We start from the raw sequence: 23,664 nt of genomic DNA on the forward strand, positions 1-23,664 counted from the left end.
TTTTCAGAGTCAAATCGTGTCCACAGTGTGGGTTATCCAAAAGAGTCAAACCTTGTCCACAGTGTGGATTACCCAAAAGACTCAAATCGTGTCCACAGTGTGGGTTATCCAAAAGACTCAAATCGTGTCCACAGTGTGGGTTATCCAAAAGAGTCAAACCTTGTCCACAGTGTGGATTACCCAAAAGACTCAAATCGTGTCCACAGTGTGGATTATCCAAAAGAGTCAAATCGTGTCCACAGTGTGGGTTATCCAAAAGAGTCAAACCTTGTCCAAAGTGTGGATTATCCAAAAGAGTCAAACCTTGTCCACAGTGTGGATTATCCAAAAGAGTCAAACCTTGTCCACAGTGTGGATTATCCAAAAGAGTCAAATCGTGTCCACAGTGTGGATTATCCAAAAGAGTCAAACCTTGTCCACAGTGTGGATTATCCAAAAGAGTCAAACCTTGTCCACAGTGTGGATTATCCAAAAGAGTCAAACCTTGTCCACAGTGTGGATTATCCAAAAGAGTCAAACCTTGTCCACAGTGTGGATTATCCAAAGAGTCAAACCTTGTCCATAGTGTGGATTATTCGATAAAACTTATCTAGTATTCAACAGCGCACGTTACTAAAAAGAACAAAGCCTTTGCTTTGTTGCAAATTAAGGAATTTTCTCCAAGATGGATCACGTGATGTTTTAGTAACAAAACAAATGATTTCTAAACAGAAGCCTCGGGCATAGCTCGCCGTCCTGCATTTTTCTGGGCAGCTCACTTTCCCTTTGCTGCTGACGCCCGTTGAATGAATTGACCTCTACAGGTCAACACATTTGCAGATTTAACTACATGTAGGTTATCCAGTCAAACTGCCCTTCAAAGATGCTAACTTCATGTGGGACTCAGTGCCAAATTAAATGTGCTAGCCTTGATGGTGAAAGTAAATTTTATCAGTTGTCATAGTTATCCACTCATCCACACAATCGCCTTATCTCAGCGTTCAGGCAGTGACTCGGACTATTGTTTCTCGGAGATTCTCTCCATCGGTACATGCACATGAAGTTATCTCCCTTTGTAAGCCATAGAAACCGTATCTATATAGTCGCGAAACACAGTTGGCAAGAAAATCACAAAACATGAATAAATGGCCTTTTTCATCTCCATGGTTATCACAGCTGCCCATATATCAACTCCATCGCCGTCTTCTCAGAAAGTCATGGCCGTACAACCATTAATTCACATTGCACAGCAAATTTGCCTTGACGAACAATATTTGCCTAACTTGACAAGGCGGCACAAGGAAAACACATACAATGAAGAAAATACAATTGTTGAAAAAGTGTTGCTGATCGCAGCGACTTGTGCCATTGGGAAGAGAGTAAATTTAGTACCGTAATGATTTTCAAGTCGCACTAGTACATGTACTACAGTTAGTCTCAAAAGTTATGTAAAAATAATTAATCAAGAATGTCCAAAATGTCTTTTCACAAAATGTCAGCGTCACAAAATATTAAGGTATGTTCCTTAACCTTTATGTGGGATAATTTATCGATGTATATATAAGGCCTTTATTTGGTTTTTTTTTAAATCCGCAGAAAACAAACTCATTTTACCTGATCTACTTGAAACACATGAGTGGGTCCATATATTTGCTGCACCACGACTTCTGTCTCTGTCATGTCAATAACTGCGCCTGCGGCAGTGCGTTCAGATATCGAGATATTCCGTTGGAACACAATTGGTGCAGGAATGTTTGAAAAATTAACCTGTATGGGAAAACAGTTAAATATAAACATAGCCTACTAATGACATATTAACTAGTACAATATACAAATATTTATGTATTTATTTGATTGATCTGATTTGGTGTTTTACCCCGTTCTCAAGAATATTTCAATTATACGACGGCGGCCAGCATTTTGGTGGGAAGAAACGGGCATAGCCCGAGGAAAACTACGACCATCCACAGGTTGGTGCCACATCATTATAATGGGAGGAAACCAGGTAAAGCCCGGAGGAAAAAACAATGCCATATTGCTTCTGGAAATATCCGACAATGAGACAAAAGAAAAACGCGAAGCATCGCCTGGTACGGCAATATCATATATTTATAATGACCAGCTAAACGCAGCAACATTTCAGACAAACTGTACAGTAGAATGAAGGACATGACCTTTACCTTAATGCCATGTGTTGTGGTTTCACGGTATTTCTAGGTTTGTTTTTCACTTGCTTCAGTGTAGTCACCTGTCTAACATTAGCATTCGACATTCTCCTGTTGTGTTATATATCGGGTCGCCAAAGAAAATGAGCCGTACTTTGACACTCAATATCTCCGAAACCCTCTGACGACAGTTTCTAAAACTTGACACACTCAAAACCACTATGTCCTTAGTGTACAGACCAAATTAAGATTTCTGTTCATGGGACCAAAATCAAAACAGAGTCAAAAACGCATGTTCCGGACATTTCAAAATGATGTTCTACCTTGTTTTACTTGAAAAGGTGATTAATTCCTTGTCCGCCGCAAACAAAACCATCTTGATTCCGCAAAACTTGTGCCTATCTGTCATAAGGGTTTCTCTGACACTAGAGATAGACAATTTTTCCAGACGACACTTGATTGACGCGTGTCACACAGGTGCAGCGCGCTCTACTCATGACACCTGACAGATGATGCAATGTGGGTCACCGGAACGTGCGTTTTTGAGGCTATGTTTTCATTTTTAACCTGTGTACAGACTACTCAATCTATGACCTTGAAAATTTGTCAGTATATTAACAAAATTATGCCATTTGAACAAAGGATAATGAGGCAATGCAGCATCATAGCACGGACCATTTTTATGCCCACCCGATATACTGAAACAATGCAATAAAACAGTTACATGTTCACTTGTATGAAGGGCTAATATGTAGCGAATCGACAACATTAGTGTTGTAAGTTGGGTGTGACCAATTGCCAACTAGCACACCGTCGTTGCTGCTCTATGTTTGTGCTTTAGCCTTTGGTATTGGCAACAATAAATCCCCTATTTATTTTAGGTTAACGTCCAGGCCAATCAAAGCAGTTCCAAAGTTTTCTCATGCTCATCGTTGAAGTTGGTTTACCAGCTTGTGTAGCAGACGTGTAGTAAAATAGAAAGTTTACTATATAGTGAAAGGTAGATATTATCTTCGAAGTCTTACCGTGACACTGCTGGTCGCTGTGTTAACCCCGTCAGTAGCCAACACGCTGAAACTAAGCGAATCCTTAAGCGAATCATTAAACTGGGAAACCGAAGTCTTATCGATCAATGTGATCAATCCAGTGTCCGAGTCAATGTTGAAAAGTCTGGCGTCGAGCTCTTGTCCCAAGGAATACTGAATAGGGGTTCCATCTGGATCAGTGGCCAGCACGTACAGCACGGGTGTGCCCCGTGGGTCCAATAATCCGAGAGTCACCTGGTAAGTATCCTCCGTGAACAAGGGCAATACGTCGTTGTTGTCCTCGATCTCGATTAATACTGTTGCACTGGCAAACGCGGAGTGATCAGGCGTCTGAGCTAGGACGTCGAAGAGGAAAAACCTCTGCTCAACGATCTCGTAGTCCACTGGAGAAGAAAATCTGATCTCTCCTGTCGTGGAATTTAGCACAAGTTTAGAAAAACTTCCGTACAGTTGTTGGCCCATAATGTATTCTATTTCCCCTATCCCCAGATTGATCGGGTCATTGGCAGCCACCGTCAACGCTTGGAGACTAAGCTCGCTAACTGTGGCGTTGTAGAACGCATGGGTGAAACTGAGCTTTGTAGCGTTCTGCGTCATGCCATCCATCACCACTACCGTGACATCCGCCACAGCTGATCTGGAGGGCAAGCCGTTGTCTTTGGCCATCACCTGGAAAGTGATGTTCTCCGGAAACTGTACGTCAAACGTCAGCCTTACCTCACCGGTGTTTTTCGTCAAAGACACCTTCCCATAAGACCCAGACAGAATGTAGTAAGAAATCTCAGCATTGGCAAAAGTATCTTTATCACTAGCTGACACGGTCAGCACGGGTAACGTTCTGGGGGAAGACAGGCTGGTTATAATGAAGTAAGAGGAATTGCTGAAAACCGGCGGATTGTCGTTAACATCTAATAGATGGATAGTGAGCTCTGCTGTGGTAGACATTGGAGGGATGCCGAGATCTCTGGCAGTCAGGTTCACGTGCAACGTTGACGTCATCTCGTAGTCCAATTCAATGGGCTGCAGCACATCGACTGTAAAGGCGTTAAAGCTGGTACTTCCGTCTACCTTACGCGGAAGAAGGACGTTTTGAAGAGCGTCGTCGATGCTCAATTCTACCAATGCGTTCTCCTCACTATCTTCGTCTGACACAGCCACGATCTATAACAGTACAGAGGATAAATTCCTAGTGATTAAGAATTACAGACAAAGGTCTATTCAGTACATAATCCCGCTGTCGCTTGTGTGAAGGCCTGTTCAATTTTTACCGCCTTGTCTTGGGTGTGACGACCTATTCAGTATACAACGTAAGGACATCTCGTGCGTTCGAAGGCCTATTCAGTATAAAAAGGTCTATCGCGTACGTGAAGGCATATACAGTGTAAAAACCTGTCTGGTCATATCTTAACGTCGGTGTGTCATTTACCGACCAACTACTTCTTATTTAGTTTGGTCTTCCACGACGCAGGGCCTTACGAGGAGTGTTTTGTCGAGGACTCGGTCCTCCATTATTGTATACATGATTACGCCCCCTTTGGCGTTTTAATGAAGTTACAGAAGTTACAGTCCAATGAAAAATCACAATAAAGTATTTCAGGCTGTTGCCAAATTCCTAATCCGATGCTATAGATTATAGCTGCTGTAAGGAAATGACATGAATAATTACGGTCCCTTAATCTATTGAACTACGGATACATGTATTTTTTTAAATATTTCAATTAAAGGTAAAGAATTCCAAGCGCTGGCTGGCGTACATCGCCCCGTTGGCGCGAAAATGGCCATTACAAATCACCCCCCACCCCTGACTCCCGAAGATTCAGTATGTGAGGGCCTACTGCGTGTATTAAGGCCTATTCAGTATATGATGGCTTTGGGGCCCCCGTGGCTCAGTCGGTTAGCGCGCTAGCACAGCGTAGTGACCCAGGAGTCTCTCACCAATGCGGTCGCTGTGGGTTCAAGTCCAGCTCATGCTGGCTTCCTCTCCGGCCGTACGTGGGAAGGTCTCCCAGCAACCTGCGGATGGTCATGGGTTTCCCCCGGGCTCTGCCCGGTTTCCTCCCACCATAATGCTGGCCGCCGTGGTATAAGTGAAATATTCTTGAGTACGGCGTAAAACACTGATCAAATAAATAAATAATATGATGGCTTACACCATGTGTGAAGGCCTATTCAGCACAAGGGCCTATCACGCGTGTGAAGACATATTCAGTAAATAGGGGCCTATTTCGTGTATGAAGGCCTATTAATTTATTTTACCACATCAACCCGTGTATTATTTGACCTTAATACTTTTCTCTTTATATCTCTGTACAGTGTATATCCCTTGATATAGATATGTATATTTTCTTTGTTATGTTTTCCAGCTTTACTAAGGGTGATTACATTCATATAACTCACTGGACGAGTCAGCTTAGTGACGTCATGCCTTTAGCAGTCTTCAACTGACCGGAAACGTCCACCAAATCTCACAATATCACCACTGTTCCTACTTCATTCACTAAACCAGCTCACGACCCAAGCTTCGAGAATGAAATCGTCTGTTTTTGTGATACGGGTAAATTTGGAAAAGATGACATTGATACCCGCCAATTTTAACGTAGTTATGGTGCACCATGGGACCAGATACCAGGCGTTGGTCCCTTCAGTCTTCTATACATAAGCCTGCAGACACCACCATATATTACATTCTGTCCGTCTCCTGTGTCCTTAGCATGACGTTATTAAGTCGTGCGTTTGGATTCCCTTTCCGCTGTTTCAGTGCTTTTATATTTTAAATGTGCTAGTAACAGCACATAATATTGAGAAGTTCTAGACCAGTGGCATCTAATATATTGCAGTTAACATCACCTTATTTCTTACTCAAAGCAGCTTAAGCCATGGTCCTAGGGAGCTTGCAGCCGGCTACTATTTAAACATTTACATGGACAGTTAGAATAAAATTGTAACGGATGTAAACTGTGCCCGGATATCACCGCTAGGCGTAAGGCGTATTTGACACCTCTCACGTTATCGTCACTGCCCTGGATGTGCTCGCTGTGCTGTAGCCTTATATGCATGTACTTAACATCTGTTTTTCACGATAAACTCATAGAGAAGAGAGTCAAATGCTAAGCACATAAACAATGACGTCATACCCGAAACCACTGAGAATGTTCGGCTTCAAAATAAATTGAGCACCTACCAGACCATGAAGAGTGTCAGAGGCTTCCGGCACGTGGCACGAGTAGGCAACGGGAGAGAACTCTGGTCTATTGTCATTTACATCCTCAATAATAACAACGACTTCTAAACCCATCTGAAAGTTCAAAAAGAAAGTGAATGTTTACTCATTTATAGCATAAAGTTCATAAAGTATGGGAACACTCAAGCCGTGTCATGTCGACTCCGTATCAGTGAGAATTACATGCAATAAAAAAACAAAGAGTTTTTCCGTAAGAAGTTAAAAAAAACATGTGCAAAATGTTCTTTAATAGTCTCTATATCTGACAGAATATCTTAGGAGTATAAAAACCAACCGCCGAACCCTTCGATAGTCCGCCGGTATTACTCGGATTTAACGGAATAGCTTCTCTTTACAGACTCTGCTTCGGGAGCGGTAGGTCCAGGGTCGATCCTCGGTCGAGTCACACCTAAGACTTTTAAAGAGGAAGTTGTAACTTCCTCGCTTGGCGTTCAATATGTTGGGGATAGTGCAACGACTGGTTGACCCGTATCAGTATAATGGCTCTGGCGGGGCGCCTTATTTGCCTTCGGTGAGGCGTCTCAATGAAGCAGCACTAGATAAAAGAGCGGTGGAAATCCGTCCTGCAACAAGAAGGCACACTGCATACATTCTAAGAACTCCTTCGTCGTCATATGACTGAAAAATTGTTAAGTACGACGTTAAACCCCAAGCACTCACTCTCTTTACAGAAGCTGACGATACCTTGGCCTCAACACATCCTATCGGGTCCACCTCCAGGATCAGAGCGTAGCTAGATCTACTCTCTCTGTCGAATGTAACCTTTGTGGTTATATTGCCCTGTACAGAATAATAAAAAAACGGTATTGATCAACGGCAAAACTAAGAGAATCCCACAGTACAACACATTGTACACACCACCGTACAACACACTGTACACACCACCGTATAACACACTGCACACACGACTAAATGTCATCATTGCAATTCGCAGGCATGTTGTCAAAGATTGTGAAAGACTTTCCAGGTCAATAATCACAAAATTTGTAGTATCTGCATGATAAGTATTTGCATGATAAGTATTTGCATGATGAGTATGTGCAAGTTGTGTGTAATATTTGTAGTACACATGAAGTAACAGTAAAGTTTCTTCAATATCTGTGATGCGTTAGAAGCAATGTCAAAGTGTCTGTAATATATGTGGAGCAGTAGAATCAATGACAAATTGTCAGTTATGTTTGTGGGGCTGTAGCAGCAATGCCAAAGTGTCTGTAATATACATGGAGCAGTAGCAAAAAATGACAAAGTGTCTTCAATATACGTGCAGCAGTAGCAGTCATGACAAAATATTTGTAATATCTATGGAGCAGTAGCAGGCATGATAAAGTGCTTGTAATATTTGTGGACCAGTAGCAGCAATGACAAAATGTCTGTAATATATGTGGTGCAGTAGCAGCAATGTGTCTGTAATATAGGTGGAGCAGTATCAAAAAATGACAAAGTGTCTGCGAATTTTTTGCAGCAATTGCGGGCATGACAAAGTGTTTGTAATATCTGTGGAGCAGTAGCAGAAATGACAAAGTGTCTGTGTTACGACCCAAGCTGCCTGTATTATCAAGAGATGGCTTGTTCGAAATACACGACAGTTTAGCCGCACAAAAAAAAAGTAACGAAAACCAGCAGATTTTATTTTACAACAATTTATTAGGGTTAACAAGAACAGATAATAAGACTTATACAAATACTAAAGTACTTAAGTTTAACAAGAAAGGATAGCAGTATCTATACAAATACTAAAGTACTTACATGTACAACGGTGTCAAGTCCAAACGGACGCATATATTCCACAATATATACCACACAGGCATAAATGCTCAGAGGCAAATTCACAAGAGGGAAAATCCACAGTATAACTGAGTGTATGACGAAATATACACAAAATTCCACAGACAGGGTCCGTGTACTAAGAAGCACTGTGTACACAAGAGCACGAATCAAATATACAAGCTCAGACTGAACAAGTGCTCGGTGGAGATAGGATATAACAAAGCCAGAGGCTATAAAGACACCAAAATTCAGCACAAAAGGACACAGCGAAAATATCCAAAACTCTCAATAACTCTCCTTCCTCCCCCTTTGACCTGCTTTCATAGGTCTTGCATAGCCTGTGGAATTGTCTAGAATAAGAAAATTCCTGAACACTTGATGTAAACAAACAGGCACCGAACTGAGCGTATTCTGGAACATCCTAAGGTAGAGGCAGACAGCAGGCCCTGAACTTAGTGTATGTAAACAGTGGCAAGCTAAATTTAGAAGCTGACGGCAGTTGTGCACATAACAGTCTGTAATATATGTGGTACCGTAGCAGTTATGACAAAGTGTCTGTAATATACGTGGAGCAGTAGCAAAAATGGCTAAGTGTCTGCAATATATTTGCAGCAATTGCAGGCCTGACAAAGTGTCTGTAATATCTGTGGAGCGGCAGCAGCAATGAAAAAGTGTCTATAATATATATGGTGCAGTAGCAGCAATGACAAAGCGTCTGGAATATATTTTTTGCAGTAGTAAGCACGACAAAGTGTAGTAATAGCAGTAGCAAGTATGACAAAGTGTACTATCTGTGGTGCAGTAGAAGCAATGGCGAAGTGACTGTTATATCTGTGGAGCACGGGTAGCAAGCACGGGTATCAAGCACGTGTTCAAATAGGACGGAGTTTTTTCACCCCGCTGCGGTGTTTCTGTTTTATTACTTCTGAACAATTGTGGTTGTACAAAGGTATGTGTTGTCAAAAATGCAAATAAACGTTCTGTCGATAAATATACGAGTTCACTAAACTGCCGTACAAATTACACGAAACTGTCGCCACAGAACGTGGCGTGCTGTCTAGACATAACGCTCCACCAAGCCACACTATACTGACACTGGACCAAACAGTCCAGTTTCCTAGCCTTAACATCTGTATCGCGAGTACCATTTTTAAAGTGTTTGGCATGAAACAACCCGGTCTCCCGACTTCGTGGCGGACGTTCTAACCATTATGGCACCTATGCGGTTTTCCGTTCACTTTTATAACAAAACTGTAAAAGTGGCATACTTACCGAGAATTGGTCGACTTTGAAAACGTCTTGTCTGGAATGTTGTGTGATGCACATCTGGGTGTCAGGTGTTTTACCCAGGACTTCATGGACATTAGCGACGAAAGTGTCTGGTGGCAAACTTTCGGCTATGTAAACCGTTATCTCCGTGTAGTTCACCAAGGTTTTCAAAGCACTCAAGACAGTTGCTAGCACAGTGGTTGATGTATTCTGGGTCCCATCGCTGGCGGATATTTGAAATGTAAAGCTGCGATCTGATTGGTGAGCAATGATCCCAGCATCCACGAGTTGGTCGTGGTACATTTTCCTCCGAATGCTTACCACGGCCAGTGGGCCAATTATAAGGTGATTGCGCACAGATGAAGGATGTAATTCATAAGTCAACTCTTCTGCGCATGTATCCCGGTCGTCCGCCGGGAAGCTTCCCACGACAGTGTCTTGCCCACTGCCTTCAATGATATCAAGGGAGTACTTCCGCTGTGGGAATTTTGGGGGCAGATTAGCGTCAACGGAAACCGTGACACTGTGCCATTCACCAGGACAACCGCAAAACTGAAACAGATTTAAAAATAAAGCTTTAACACTGCCTTACAGCTATAGAAACATGAAATCTGCGTCACTCTATGTGTTGGATATATCACGCAATATACTGACGAGGTAGGACACACATTTGCAATCTAAATTGAATGTTCATAGATGTTACAAATATCACACCAACTGACGAAATGAACTGTTCCTATATGCATCTCATTATACATTTATGCCTGCATTTATTCCCATTCACAACTGGGACGATAATCTATAATCTAACACAACACTTTATTAATTGAAATTTTATACAGCTTACATGAATGTCTTGTCAGAATGATGTGTGGATTTAGTCAAGATACAGATCAGGGTGGAGTGCCTGAGGCTTATAGACCTGAGTGTGGGACATCCAGTTAGCTCATGTATGTGCCTGAGGCCTATAGCCCTGAATGTGGAACACCCGCTGTCAGTCTGTCAGCACATGCGAGTGCCCGACGCCTATAGCCCTGAATGAGAGACACCCGTTGTCAGTTAAGCAGCTTAAGCGTGTGCCCGAGGCCATTAGCCCTGAGTGTAGGACATCCGCGGTCAGTCAGCCAGCTCATGCGTGTGCCCAAGGCCTATAGCCATGAATGTGGGACAGTCAGTCAGCTCGTGCATGTGCCTGAGGGCTATAACCCTGAATGAGAGACACCTGCGGTCAGTCAGTCAGCTCATGCATGTGCCCGAGGCCTATAGCTCTGAATGAGAGACACCCGCGGTCAGTTAGCTCATGTAGCCCTCAGTGTGGGACATCTGCTGTCAGTCAGCTAGAGTGCGTGCTTGAGGCCTACAGCCCTGAATGAGAGTTGGTCAGCTCGTGCATGTGCCTGAGTCCTAGATTCCTGAAGGCGGGACACCCGCGGTCAGTCAGTCATCTCACATATGTGCCTGAGATCTATAATCCTGAATGTGGGATACCCGCGGTCAGTAAGTCAGTCACCTCAGGTATGTCTGAGGCCTAGAGCCGTCAATGCGGGATATCCGGGCTCAGTCAGCTCAAGTATGTGTCTGAGGCCTAGATTCCTGAACGCGAGATACCCTCGGTCACTCAGTCAGCACACGCGTGTGCCTGAGGCCCAGAATCCTGAAGGCGGGATACTTGCGGTCAGTCAGTCAGCACATGCGTGTGCCTGAGACCTAAAATCCTGAAGGCGGGATACTTGCGGTCAGTCAGTCAGCACATGCGTGTGCCTGAGGCCTAGAATCCTGAAGGCGGGATACTTGCGGTCAGTCAGTCAGCGCATGCGTGTGCCTGAGGCCTAGAATCCTGAAGGCGGGATAACCCTGGTCAATCAGCCAGTTACTACATATATGTGCATAAGGCCTAGAGCCCTGAATGCGGGGCACCCGAGGTCAGTTAGTCAGCTGACGAAAGTGCCTGAGGCCAGCAGTCCTGAGAGCTGAACACCCACGGTCAGCTGGGCAGCTGATGTATGATTGGTCATGAGAACTAGAGCCGTGAATTAGGAACACCCGTGAGCAGTTAGTCAGCTCATGCATGATTGGTCATGGGACCTAGAGCCTTGAATGAGGGACACCCACTGGGCAGTTAGTGAGCTCATGCACGTGCCTGAGAATAAATCTGCTGCCCTCTTTAGACCAGACAAGCTAGTCCTGTAATCTTTATGGGGTGTAACGTCTGGTGTATGTTTTGCGCTGCTATACTGGAACAGTTCTACGTGTTGTCATGCCAGGCGTCTACAGCATGATGCTTTACCGAGTCAGTCCAATGATTGTCATATATAATGTCTACGGCATGACAGTTCAGTGAGTGTTGGTATTAGAGCTGTTCAGCTGGAAAACACCGTTGCGTTACTGCTTAGAGTGATTTTTGGGATTTGCCATTACCATATGCATTATCGCCGAAAAAAGGGATTTGATTGGGAATTTGGCATTCCTATATCCTATAACCGCGGAAACAGTCATTTGAATTGGGATTTGCCATTACCATATGCATTATCGCCGAAAAAAGGGATTTGATTGGGAATTTGACATTCCTCTATCCTATAACCGCGGAAACAGTCATTTGAATTGGGATTTGCCATTACCATATGCATTTCCGCGGAAACAATCATTTGAATTGGGATTTGCCATTACCATATACATTTCCGCGGAAACAATCATTTGATTTGGGATTTGTCATTACCATATGCATTTCCGCGGAAACAATCATTTGATTTGGGATTTGCCATTACCATATACATTACCGCGGAAACAATCATTTGATTTGGGATTTGCCATCACCATATACATTACCGCGGAAACAGTCATTTGAATTGGGATTTGCCATTACCATATGCATTTCCGCGGAAACAATCATTTGAATTGGGATTTGCCATTACCATATGCATTTCCGCGGAAACAATCATTTGATTTGTTATTTGCCATTACCATATACATTACCGCGGAAACAATTTTTGATTTGGGATTTGACATTACCATATACATTACCGCGGAAACAATCATTTGATTTGGGATTTGCCATTACCATATACATTACCGCGGAAACAATTTTTGATTTGGGATTTGACATTACCATATACATTACCGCGGAAACAATCATTTGATTTGGGATTTGCCATTACCATATGCCTTTCCGCGGAAACAATTATTTGATTTGGGATTTGTTCTTACCATATGCATTACCGCGGAAACAATCATTTGATTTGGGATTTGTCATTACGACATGAATTGTGCACAATCAAAGTAAACATCCACTCACAGATACATTGTAGTCATACTGTGTCGTCTGGTCTTGGTGGACATCAGTCTGAACATAAATTCGCCCACTCTGAGGATCTATTTCGATTGCACCTTTAACATAAAAACAAGCAAGGAGAATATATTCTCAAATTATTATTATTATTCTTACAATTTAGACATGCAATGTAATCTGCTATTACATATATGGATTTCAATGGAACACCCTCTGCAGCGAAGGCTCACTGGTTACACACTCACACAAAAGTTAAACTACCTGCGAGAACCCAGCTACTTGTACACTAATACACATAAACATACCCAGTATCTGTGAGTATTTAACTACTTGTACTCTAATTCATCAAAGTGCCACTGGTTCCAAACTCACACAAAACAGTTCAACTACCTGCAAGAACCCAGCTACTTGTACACTAATACACCAAAGTGCCACTGGTTATACTCACATAAACATACCCAGTATCTGTGAGTATTTAACTACTTGTACTCTAATTCATCAAAGTGCCACTGGTTCCAAACTCACACAAAACAGTTCAACTACCTGCAAGAACCCAGCTACTTGTACACTACTACACCAAAGAGCCACTGGTTACACAGTCATACAAGACAGTTAAACTATCAGCGAGAACCCAACTACTTGTGTGCACTAATACACCAAAGTACCACTGGTTACACTCACACAAAAACATCCACTGTCTGTGAGTACCCAGCTGCATTTACACTAATACACCAAAGTGCCACTGGTTATACACTCACACAAAACAGTTCCAATATCTGTGAGTACCCAACTATCTGTACACTACTACAGCAAAGTGCCACAGGTCACACACTCACACAAAACAGTTCCACTATCTGTGAGTACCCATCTACTTGTACAGTAATTACACCAAAGTGCCACTGGTTATACACTCACACAAAACAGTTCCAATATCTGTGAGTACCCAACTATCTGTACACTACTACAGCAAAGTGCCACAGGTCACACACTCACACAAAACAGTTCCACTATCTGTGAGTACCCAGCTACTTGTACAGTAATTACACCAAAGTGCCACTGGTTATACACTCGCACAAAACAGTTCCACTATCTGTGAGTACCCACCTACTTGTACAGTAATTACACCAAAGTGCCACTGGTTATACACTCGCACAAAACAGTTCCACTATCTGTGAGTGCCCACCTACTTGTACAATGTAACACCAAAGTGAAAATGGTTACACACTCACACAAAACAGTTCCACTATCTGTGAGTACCCACCTACTTGTACAATGTAACACCAAAGCGCCACTGGTTACACACTCACACAAAACAGTTCCACTATCTGTGAGTACCCACCTACTTGTACAGTAATTACACCAAAGTGCCACTGGTTACACACTCACACAAAACAGTTCCACTATCTGTGAGTACCCACCTACTTGTACAGTAATTACACCAAAGTGCCACTGGTTATACACTCGCACAAAACAGTTCCACTATCTGTGAGTGCCCACCTACTTGTGCAGTAATACACCAAAGTGCCACTGGTTAAACACTCACACAAAACAGTTCCACTATCTGTGAGAACCCACCTACTTGTACAGTAATACACCAAAGCGCCACTGGTTAAACACTCACACAAAACAGTTCCACTATCTGTGAGTACCCATCTACTTGTACAGTAATACACCAAAGCGCCACTGGTTACACACTCACACAAAACAGTTCCACTATCTGTGAGTACCCACCTACTTGTACAGTAATACACCAAAGTGCCACAGGTCACACACTCGCACAAAACAGTTCCACTATCTGTGAGAACCCACCTACTTGTACAGTAATACACCAAAGCGCCGCTGGTTATACACTCGCACAAAACAGTTCCACTATCTGTGAGTACCCACCTACTTGTGCAGTAATACACCAAAGCGCCACTGGTTAAACACTCACACAAAACAGTTCCACTATCTGTGAGTACCCACCTACTTGTACAGTAATACACCAAAGCGCCACTGGTTACATACTCGCACAAAACAGTTCCACTATCTGTGAGTACCCACCTACTTGTGCAGTAATACACCAAAGCGCCACTGGTTAAACACTCACACAAAACAGTTCCACTATCTGTGAGTACCCACCTACTTGTACAGTAATACACCAAAGCGCCACTGGTTACATACTCGCACAAAACAGTTCCACTATCTGTGAGTACCCACCTACTTGTGCAGTAATACACCAAAGCGCCACTGGTTAAACACTCACACAAAACAGTTCCACTATCTGTGAGTACCCACCTACTTGTACAGTAATTACACCAAAGTGCCACTGGTTATACACTCACACAAAACAGTTCCACTATCTGTGAGTACCCACCTACTTGTGCAGTAATACACCAAAGCGCCACTGGTTAAACACTCACACAAAACAGTTCCACTATCTGTGAGAACCCACCTACTTGTACAGTAATACACCAAAGCGCCACTGGTTAAACACTCACACAAAACAGTTCCACTATCTGTGAGTACCCACCTACTTGTACAGTAATACACCAAAGCGCCACTGGTTACACACTCGCACAAAACAGTTCCACTATCTGTGAGTACCCACCTACTTGTGCAGTAATACACCAAAGCGCCACTGGTTAAACACTCACACAAAACAGTTCCACTATCTGTGAGTACCCACCTACTTGTACAGCAATACACCAAAGCGCCACTGGTTAAACACTCGCACAAAACAGTTCCACTATCTGTGAGTACCCACCTACTTGTACAATGTAACACCAAAGTGCCACAGGTTGCACACTCACACAAAACAGTTCCACTATCTGTGAGTACCCAGCTACTTGTACACTGATGGACCACTGCCCCACTGGTTACGCCTGCGTACGAGTTATTCACTCCCTGTACACTGATGCCCCACAGCACCACTGGTTACTGGTTACACCTGCGTACGAGTTTTTCACTCCCTGTACACTGATGCCCCACAACACCACTGGTTACACCTGCGTACAAGTTTTTCACTGCCTGTACACTGATGCACCACTGCACCGCTGGTTACACCCTTGTACAAGTTTTTCACTGCTGTACACTGATGCACCACAACGCCACTGGTTACACCTGCGTACAAGTTTTTCACTGACTGTACACTGATGCACCACTGCATCACTGGTTACACCTGCGTACAAGTTTTTCACTGCTGTACACTGATGCCTCACAGCACCACTGGTTACTGGTTACACCTGCGTACGAGCTTTTTACTCCCTGTACACTGATGACCCACAACACCACTGGTTACACCTGCGTACATGTTTTTTACTGCCTGTACACTGATGCACCACAACGCCACTGGTTACACCCTTGTACAAGTTTTTCACTGCTGTACACTGATGCACCACAACGCCACTGGTTACACACTTGTACAAGTTTTTCACTGACTGTACACTGATCCACTACTGCATCACTGGTTACACCTGCGTACAAGTTTTTCACTGCTGTACACTGATGCACCACAACGCCACTGGTTACACCTGCGTACAAGTTTTTCACTGACTGTACACTGATGCACCACTGCATCACTGGTTACACCTGCGTACAAGGTTTTCACTGCTGCACACTGATGCACCACTGCCCCACTGGTGGTTATACCCTTGTACAAGATTTTCATTGCTTGTGCACTGATATACCCCAGCTTTTACACACAATTTTACTATCCCTAATCCTACCTTACCTTGTGATCCATTAACGATACAAACTTCCGACGGAAGTCGGGCAATAGTTGATCCTATAGGCACATCTTCAGGCACGCTGTACACAGAACTCATCTTAAGCCAGTCCTGAAGTAGAGAACAGCTTCCTTGAGCTATAAAGAAAACACAAGGAGAGAGAATTATTTTATTTGGCTGGAGACAACGTTTATAACATTTTATGTTACTTCTTTAATCTCAACATAAGTATTGTTTAATAAAACTCGTTTTTTATTTATATAGATATGTGTTGTTGGTTGCAACAGAAGAATCACAAGTGACCTAATTCGTTAAATGAAAGGGTGTGTGATATTCTTTCTTTGTTTAGAAGTAGAGATCACCGTATATTATATTATACCCAAAAAACAGTGAACGTTTTCGGGTTGTGTTTAAATCGCCGGGATTGATAACCGAGCTGTAACTGCAAACCAGTGTTTACCTTACGAATAGGCAAAGAGAGAGAGCTAACAAAGGAAGATGACTGTCGTGGAATAAACGCCCGTGATCGTTGGATATTAGCACGAGGTCGTTAGACATTGCCTCGTGAAAATAGGATATTACTTTGTGAGCGTGACGATGCATTCCTTTGGCGCGTAATCGTTGTGCATCACTTTTTGTAGAATATCATGTGACCGTTTCTGGACCGATGAAAACGGAGACAGACTTCGTGCCAACCGATGACAGACTTCGTGCCAACCTATTATACTGTCGGTAACGACAACCCAAAAAAAGTGTTTCGTTTGCAAACACATTTGTTACAGTTTGGAAGTGCTCTGGTGATTATTCATAAAAAATTTGTTTAGTTATAGAGACGTGTTTGTTTAGTAAACATTTCAGATGTTTATGTAGTAATGTGGTGAATACTTTCAGTCAACATACCTTCACCACCAGACAATTTCATCATCAGAGATAGTCAACGTCAGACATCTTCATCACCAGACATTTTCACCATCAGACATTTTCACCACCAAATATTTTTACTATCAGACATATTCACCGTCAGACATCATCACCACCAAACATTTTTACTATCAGACATATTCACCGTCAGACATCGTCATCACCAGACATATTAACCGTCAGACATCTTCATCACCAGACATTTTCACCATTAGACATCTTTACCACAAAAACAATTTTACTATCAGACATATTCACCGTCAGACATCTTCACCACCAGACACCATCACGACCAAACATTTCCACCATCAGACGTCATCGCCACCAGACATCTTCATCTCCAGACATCATCGCCACCAGACACCATCACGATTAAAGATCTTCATCACCATCGTCAACATCAAGCTTCTTCACCTGATATCTTACCATGATATCATCACAATCAGACGTAAAACACTACGTAATTGTGACCAATAGAACAGTTGCTTAGATCCTATTGTTACATTATAACTTTTCGTCAGTTAAAGTGTATGGAATTGGTAATTTCTATAAAAGATGTTGTTCATGCCTAATAGTTAATTGTAAATACATTTTTTGGAACTCTCCTGTTTGGAGGTGACTTTTGTAGTTGTTCCACACCTGATCAGACCCTGGGAACATGGAGAACTTGCTGGCAAGCATTCCCGTCCCCTCTACTTTAAATGTTGTGCTAATTTGCAAACTACCCCTGTGCAAGTTCATAAACATTGTTGTCTACTCCGGCCACAGTGTAAAATAGCCAAGAAAGTCTTATATTACCTGAACGGTCGGTGATTTTATTTATTTATTTATTTATTTATTTGACTGGTGTTTTGCGCCGTACTCAAGAATATTTCACTTATAAGACGGCGGCCAGCATTATGGTGGGAGGAAACCGGGCAGAGCCCGGCTGAAACCCGGTCGGTGATTTGAGCTGACACTTTACAGCAACTACATCAAATTGTTGCTTTACTGCAAAGAATTGATAAGGTGTTGTCAGCTAGTTTTAGTGTTCAACATAAAAATAAAGTAATCATAACAGTAAAATTAAGTTCCTTTTGAACAAAGCAGTAAGGCTAGGTATGTGATAAAGAGTTATTTGACTCACAGTCGTAATTATTACATGTATGCGAGTCACGTCAAGGTAAGCTATTCCGGGGAGACAACTCCCACAAGGTCATGTCCTGTTGTTTCAGTTTTATCTCCCTTTATGTTTATTTTGTTTTATTTGTTACAGCTTTTTACCATACATCACATCACACCACACCCTGTGCAACCATTACGGCTCATTATGTACCCTTGATACATGAGAATTAAGAAAGTGAACTTATTTTCCGTGTTTGGTGTGCGTCGATTATCTGTCTGCTATCACTCCCAAGTGAGAGACAGAACATAATTGTTAAATTCATGAATTTATAACCAGATAACATTGACAGAATATAGCTCCAAAATAATTTCGGAAGCTGCAAAGGACACGACGTCGATAGCTGCTGTGTTAACCGGATGGGCTAATCCGCCATACTGGTATGTTAACCGGATGGGCTAATCCGCCATACTGGTATGTTAACCGGGTGGCCTAATCCCCCATCCTAGTTTGGTGGCTCCTGTTTTCACCGGATGCCTAATCCTCTATACGCGTTAAGAGGCAGCTGTTTTAATCGGATGCGCTAATGATCCACAGGAATTTGATGCCTACTGTTTAAACTGGATGCACTAATTATAGCGTTCTCTAGACGCTAATCCTCCATACGTTCATTGGTATTTTATCCGAATGCGCTAATCCTCCATATCAGTTTTATGTCCACTGTTTTACCCGCGAGGGCTAATCCTAAATGCGTTCACTGTTAATTTAAAGAGATGCGACAGGCAAAACAAGTTCTTGTTCGTTAAAAGAGGTTGAAATGTATAGAATGTATAAGGTGTGTGCTGTTCAGTTTGATGCCAGCGTTGGTTCAGAAAAGGGTTTGTGTACATCTTGGCAAATTATTACAAAGAATATTAGAGCCCTAAGTAACTGACCTGTTACTGTCCAAGTGTTTGTCAAGGGAATGGCAGAAGTCGCCACTTTGCTGGGAAGGGTTTTATCCTGTGTTTTCGACATCGTTCCAGAGGTAGATGTAATTCGAAGTGCAGACGAAGCTGTTTTTATAGGAGAGGCTGTCTGTGACGGTGGATCTGTTGCTACTGCAGTTGCTGGTGTTATTTGTGTTGAGATTCTTCTTCCCCACAATGATGATGTTATTTCGTTCACTGATGTTGTCGAGGTTAGTGCAGTAGTACTTGTTGCGGTGATGTCGCTGGATTTTGAGTCAGTTTGCTTTGGGACGGCGGTGAGCTGAGTGGTTAACTTTGTGACAGTCTGTGTTGTGGTGACGGTGGCAGGCTGAGTGCTGGAATGTGGAACAGTCTGTGTTGTGGTGACGGTGGCAGGCTGGATGGTGGAATGTGGTACAGTCTGTGTTGTGGTGACGGTGGCAGGCTGAGTGTTCGAATATGGGACAGTCTGTATTGTGGTGACGGCGACGGGGTGTGTGAACTGTGAGGCAGTGTGTGTTGTGGTGAAGTTGGCGGGCTGGGTGGTGGATTGTGGGACAGACTTTGTTGTAGTGGTGGTGCCAGGCTGGTTGGTGGATTGTGGGACAGTCTGTGTTGTGCTAAGGCCTACGGACTGAGTTGTGCATTGGGAGACAATCTGTGTTGTGGTGACGACGGCAGGGTGGGTGGTGGAATGTGGGAAAATCTCTGTTGCGGTGACTGCGATGGGCTCGTTGGTGTAATCTGGGACGGCCTGTGTTGTAGTTATCGTGGCGGGCAGGGTGGTGGATTGTGAGACAGTCTGTCTTGTAGAGGCGGTGGCGGGCTGGATGGTGGAATGTTGGACAGTCTGTGTTGTGGTGGCGCCTGCGGGCTGGGTTGTGGAATGTGGGACGATCTCTGGTGTGGTGACAGTGGTGGGCTGTGTGGTGGATTGTGAGACAGTCTGTGTTGTGGTGACGGTGGTGGGCTCGTTGGGATATTGTGGGACAAACTTTGTTGTAGTGATGGTGGCGGGCTGGTTGGTGGATTGTGGGACAGCCTGTGTTGTAGCGGCGGTGGCGGGCTTGGTGGTGGAATGAAGGACAGTCTGTTCTGTGGTGACGGCTGTGGGCTGGGTTGTTGAATGTGGGATAATCTCTGTTGTGGTGACGGTGGTGAGCTTATTGGTGGATTGTGGGACAGACTTTGTTGTAGAGGCGGTGGCGGGATGGGTTGTGGATTGTGGGACAGTCTGTGTTGTGGTGACGGTTGTGGGCTCGTTGGAGGAATATGGGACAGTCTGTGTTGTGGTGGTCGTTGGGACCTTCGTGGTGGATTGTGGGACAGTCTGTGTTGTGGTTACAGCTGCGGGCTTGGTGGTGGAAAGTGGGACAATTTGTGTTGTTGGGACTGTTGTGAGCTCTTTGGTGGAATATGGGACAGTCTTTGTTGTGGTGACGGCGGCGGGCTGGGTGGTGTTTTGTGCGACAGTCTGTGTTCTGGTGGCGGTGGTGGGCTGGGTGATGGACTTTGAGAGAGTCTGTGTTGTGGTGACGGCGGCGGGCTGGGTAGTTGAATGTGGGACATTCTGTGTTGTGGTGAAGGCGGTGGGCTTTGTGGGCTGTGATGCAGACAGTGTTGTGATGACCGCGGAGGGCTGGGTGGTATACTGTGAGAAAGTTTGTGGAGGAATGATTGTGGTGGACTGGATGGTGTACTGTGGAGTAGTCGATGGCACAACTGTTGAACCAGGCACTGCAGAGCAAATAAAATTGCCTTATTATTTATAGTTAAGCCACGCACTTTTGTGTTATTCCCTTTGAAGGTGATTAAGTTTGTCTATATTTTGGGCCGAGTGAGTACACAGTATATTGCTCGGAATATCTGATTAACATTCGATAAGGTCAAAATGACCACAAATCTTTTTTCGTTCTTAAAAGAATCATGCCAAGACAACATGTTTTAACAGATTAACCGGCATCAGAAACTCGTCATAATTTTACGTTTAGTGATTTATTGCATTGATTAACCCTTCTGTGTTTGTAAACAATACTTTATTAACAATTATCAAGGTGACCAAATTTACACATAGAGTAATTTCTTGTTTTTTCCTAAGCAAAAGCTGTGAGTTTGCTGATTAGTACATGTACCTCTTCATTTAGTTTGAGTCATAATGTCGCCTGCTAAAGTTTGGAAATAATATTAGTACATATATAGGAGTTAAAGATTGTGTGGAACTAAGTCTATATAAACGTTAACCTAAATATACGTTTACGGAAATGAATGTAAGCGTTTACGGAAAATTAGGTAAGTCTTCCGGAAAGTCTTCCAAATGTATGTAAATGTTTAACAAATTGTAGGTAAGTGTTTACCCAAGTGTATGTAAGTGTTTACCCAAATGTATGTAAGTTCTTACCAAAATGTATGTAAGTGTTTACTCAAATGTTTGTAGTGTGAAGTACTTACTTTTCGCATGGAACTAATTTTCGTGGATCTTGAGGTCAATAATTTACCGCGAAAATTAATTCCAGCGAAAAAAATATCCAATATTGGTTCATATACTACAGTTAGTAGTAATAATGCAGTGAAATCTTTGCCAGGGTGACGGGAGTTGCGCTAAGACGGTCCCACGGTCCAACTAAATTTTTTTAACAGAAGTGAAGGAAAATTATGGTTTAAGTATATACAAACTCTGGTACTAAGGCTTGGTGGGAATAAAACAAAGTGGGAGCTCATTCGATCAATCTTCGTTTTGCCCGTAAAGTGAAAAAACAGTAGATACCAGCACGTGCTGGCTTCTAATGAAGGTCGCTCTGATACACCCTATCCCATTGGCTGTGTCTCTCCTGTGGTCCATTGAGTGAGCTTCTAACAAACTGTAAAGTGTGTACAACAACACAAGGGCCGTTTGACAGTTACCGCAATGTTTGCGGTGTCTGACCTGCTACAGAGGACGGTTAAAACTGAAAACAATGCAAAACGTACCGGGTTGCTTGATGAAGAATGAGTGACTGGCGCTGATAATGCTTAAAACATATGTTTTAGGTAGGGTTGCTCAAAGGGTGACAGGTGACTTTGCAAGGTGTATAGAAGTGCTCATCAATGATTCCAAAAGAAGTGACACCTGTTTGAGTACTTCACGGTAGGTGCGAAAGTCATCTTCTCACGTAGTGATAATCCATCCCCCATTGTTTTAATCTCTGATCCAGATCACGAGGATTAGCGACACCGCAGGAAACAAAGGAGGATTTTAAATTTTAAGATTTGTTTTTCAGTATTCTCTTAAATACGCAAAAATTAATTCCCGCAAACATAATTTTGGAGAAAATCCTAGAAAATAAATTCCAGCGAAAAAGTACTTTACAGTAAGTGTTTACCCAAATATGCGTAAGTGTTTACCCAGATGTATGTAAGTGCCTACCCAAATATATGTAAGCGTTTACGCGAATGTGTGTAAGGGCTTACCCACATGTATGTAAGGGCTTACCCAAATTTATGTGAGAGCTTACCCAAGCTCTGGAGTGCATTTTTACGAAATATTGTTGTATTCTGATGCCTAAAAACACTATACTAAAACTCAAAGATGAGCGTGTGGAGTTATAGAAGAAAATTCTGCAGTTCGAACATTCATTTTGTGAGCAAATGGAGGAGGCAGGACTGGTGGAAGTTCGGTTACTATTGATATTATTCTTGTCATTCATGATGTGATTCCTATCATCGTATCGAGATAATGTGACATCCACAAAAGCTCCGATAACGTTAATCCCGCTAATGTCATTCCCGTTGATGTCAGTTCCACCAACACCAGTACCGCTAGAACGGTTCCGCCAACACCAGTACCGCTAAACCGGTTCCTCTAACGCCAGCAACACTGACATCAGTTGAGATAGCGCCAGTCACGTTGATGCCAGTTCCGTTGACGACAGTTCCGCTAACACAAGTTCCACAAGCTACTGTCTTGTCGACTACAGAATCCTGTAGCAGGTAAATAGCATAAACGACATGATGAACGAGTTCCCTGCCGTTAACACCGAACACTGGCGATAAAGTCGACAAAACACCGACGTAGGCTGTTGAGAACATACACCAAATATGTGTAAACACGATTAGAGACCAAAACGATGCGTCCAGCATTTTACCAGAACTATGTGTCCAGCAGTTCATTAAGCCGTGAATATCACATGATTATATCATATCTATGCTTCCATTAATCTATTAAGACGTGATTATCACATGATTATATCATAAC

General features: G+C 43.0%; 1 protein-coding gene across 5 annotated transcripts in view; it reads right to left on the reverse strand.

Annotated features, from left to right (window-relative positions):
* The window catches only part of LOC135480294 (cadherin-23-like), a 76,127-nt gene that overhangs the window by 35,787 nt on the left and 16,676 nt on the right, over positions 1-23,664 (reverse strand). For 3 of the 5 annotated variants that reach the window (XM_064760098.1, XM_064760095.1, XM_064760097.1), the window contains exons 3-10: positions 19,419-21,170; positions 16,466-16,597; positions 12,760-12,851; positions 9,471-10,019; positions 7,092-7,211; positions 6,372-6,485; positions 3,170-4,351; positions 1,594-1,746 (exon numbers count right to left, since the gene is read on the reverse strand). In XM_064760098.1, coding sequence (XP_064616168.1) covers positions 1,594-1,746; positions 3,170-4,351; positions 6,372-6,485; positions 7,092-7,211; positions 9,471-10,019; positions 12,760-12,851; positions 16,466-16,597; positions 19,419-21,170 — 4,094 coding nt within the window. The remainder of the gene's footprint in view (positions 1-1,593; positions 1,747-3,169; positions 4,352-6,371; positions 6,486-7,091; positions 7,212-9,470; positions 10,020-12,759; positions 12,852-16,465; positions 16,598-19,418; positions 21,171-23,664) is intronic. The other 2 variants (XM_064760096.1, XM_064760099.1) reach the window with 2 other exon arrangements.

Source organism: Liolophura sinensis, chromosome 13 (genome assembly GCF_032854445.1).
Source record: "Liolophura sinensis isolate JHLJ2023 chromosome 13, CUHK_Ljap_v2, whole genome shotgun sequence".
Classification (NCBI taxonomy): domain Eukaryota; kingdom Metazoa; phylum Mollusca; class Polyplacophora; order Chitonida; family Chitonidae; genus Liolophura; species Liolophura sinensis.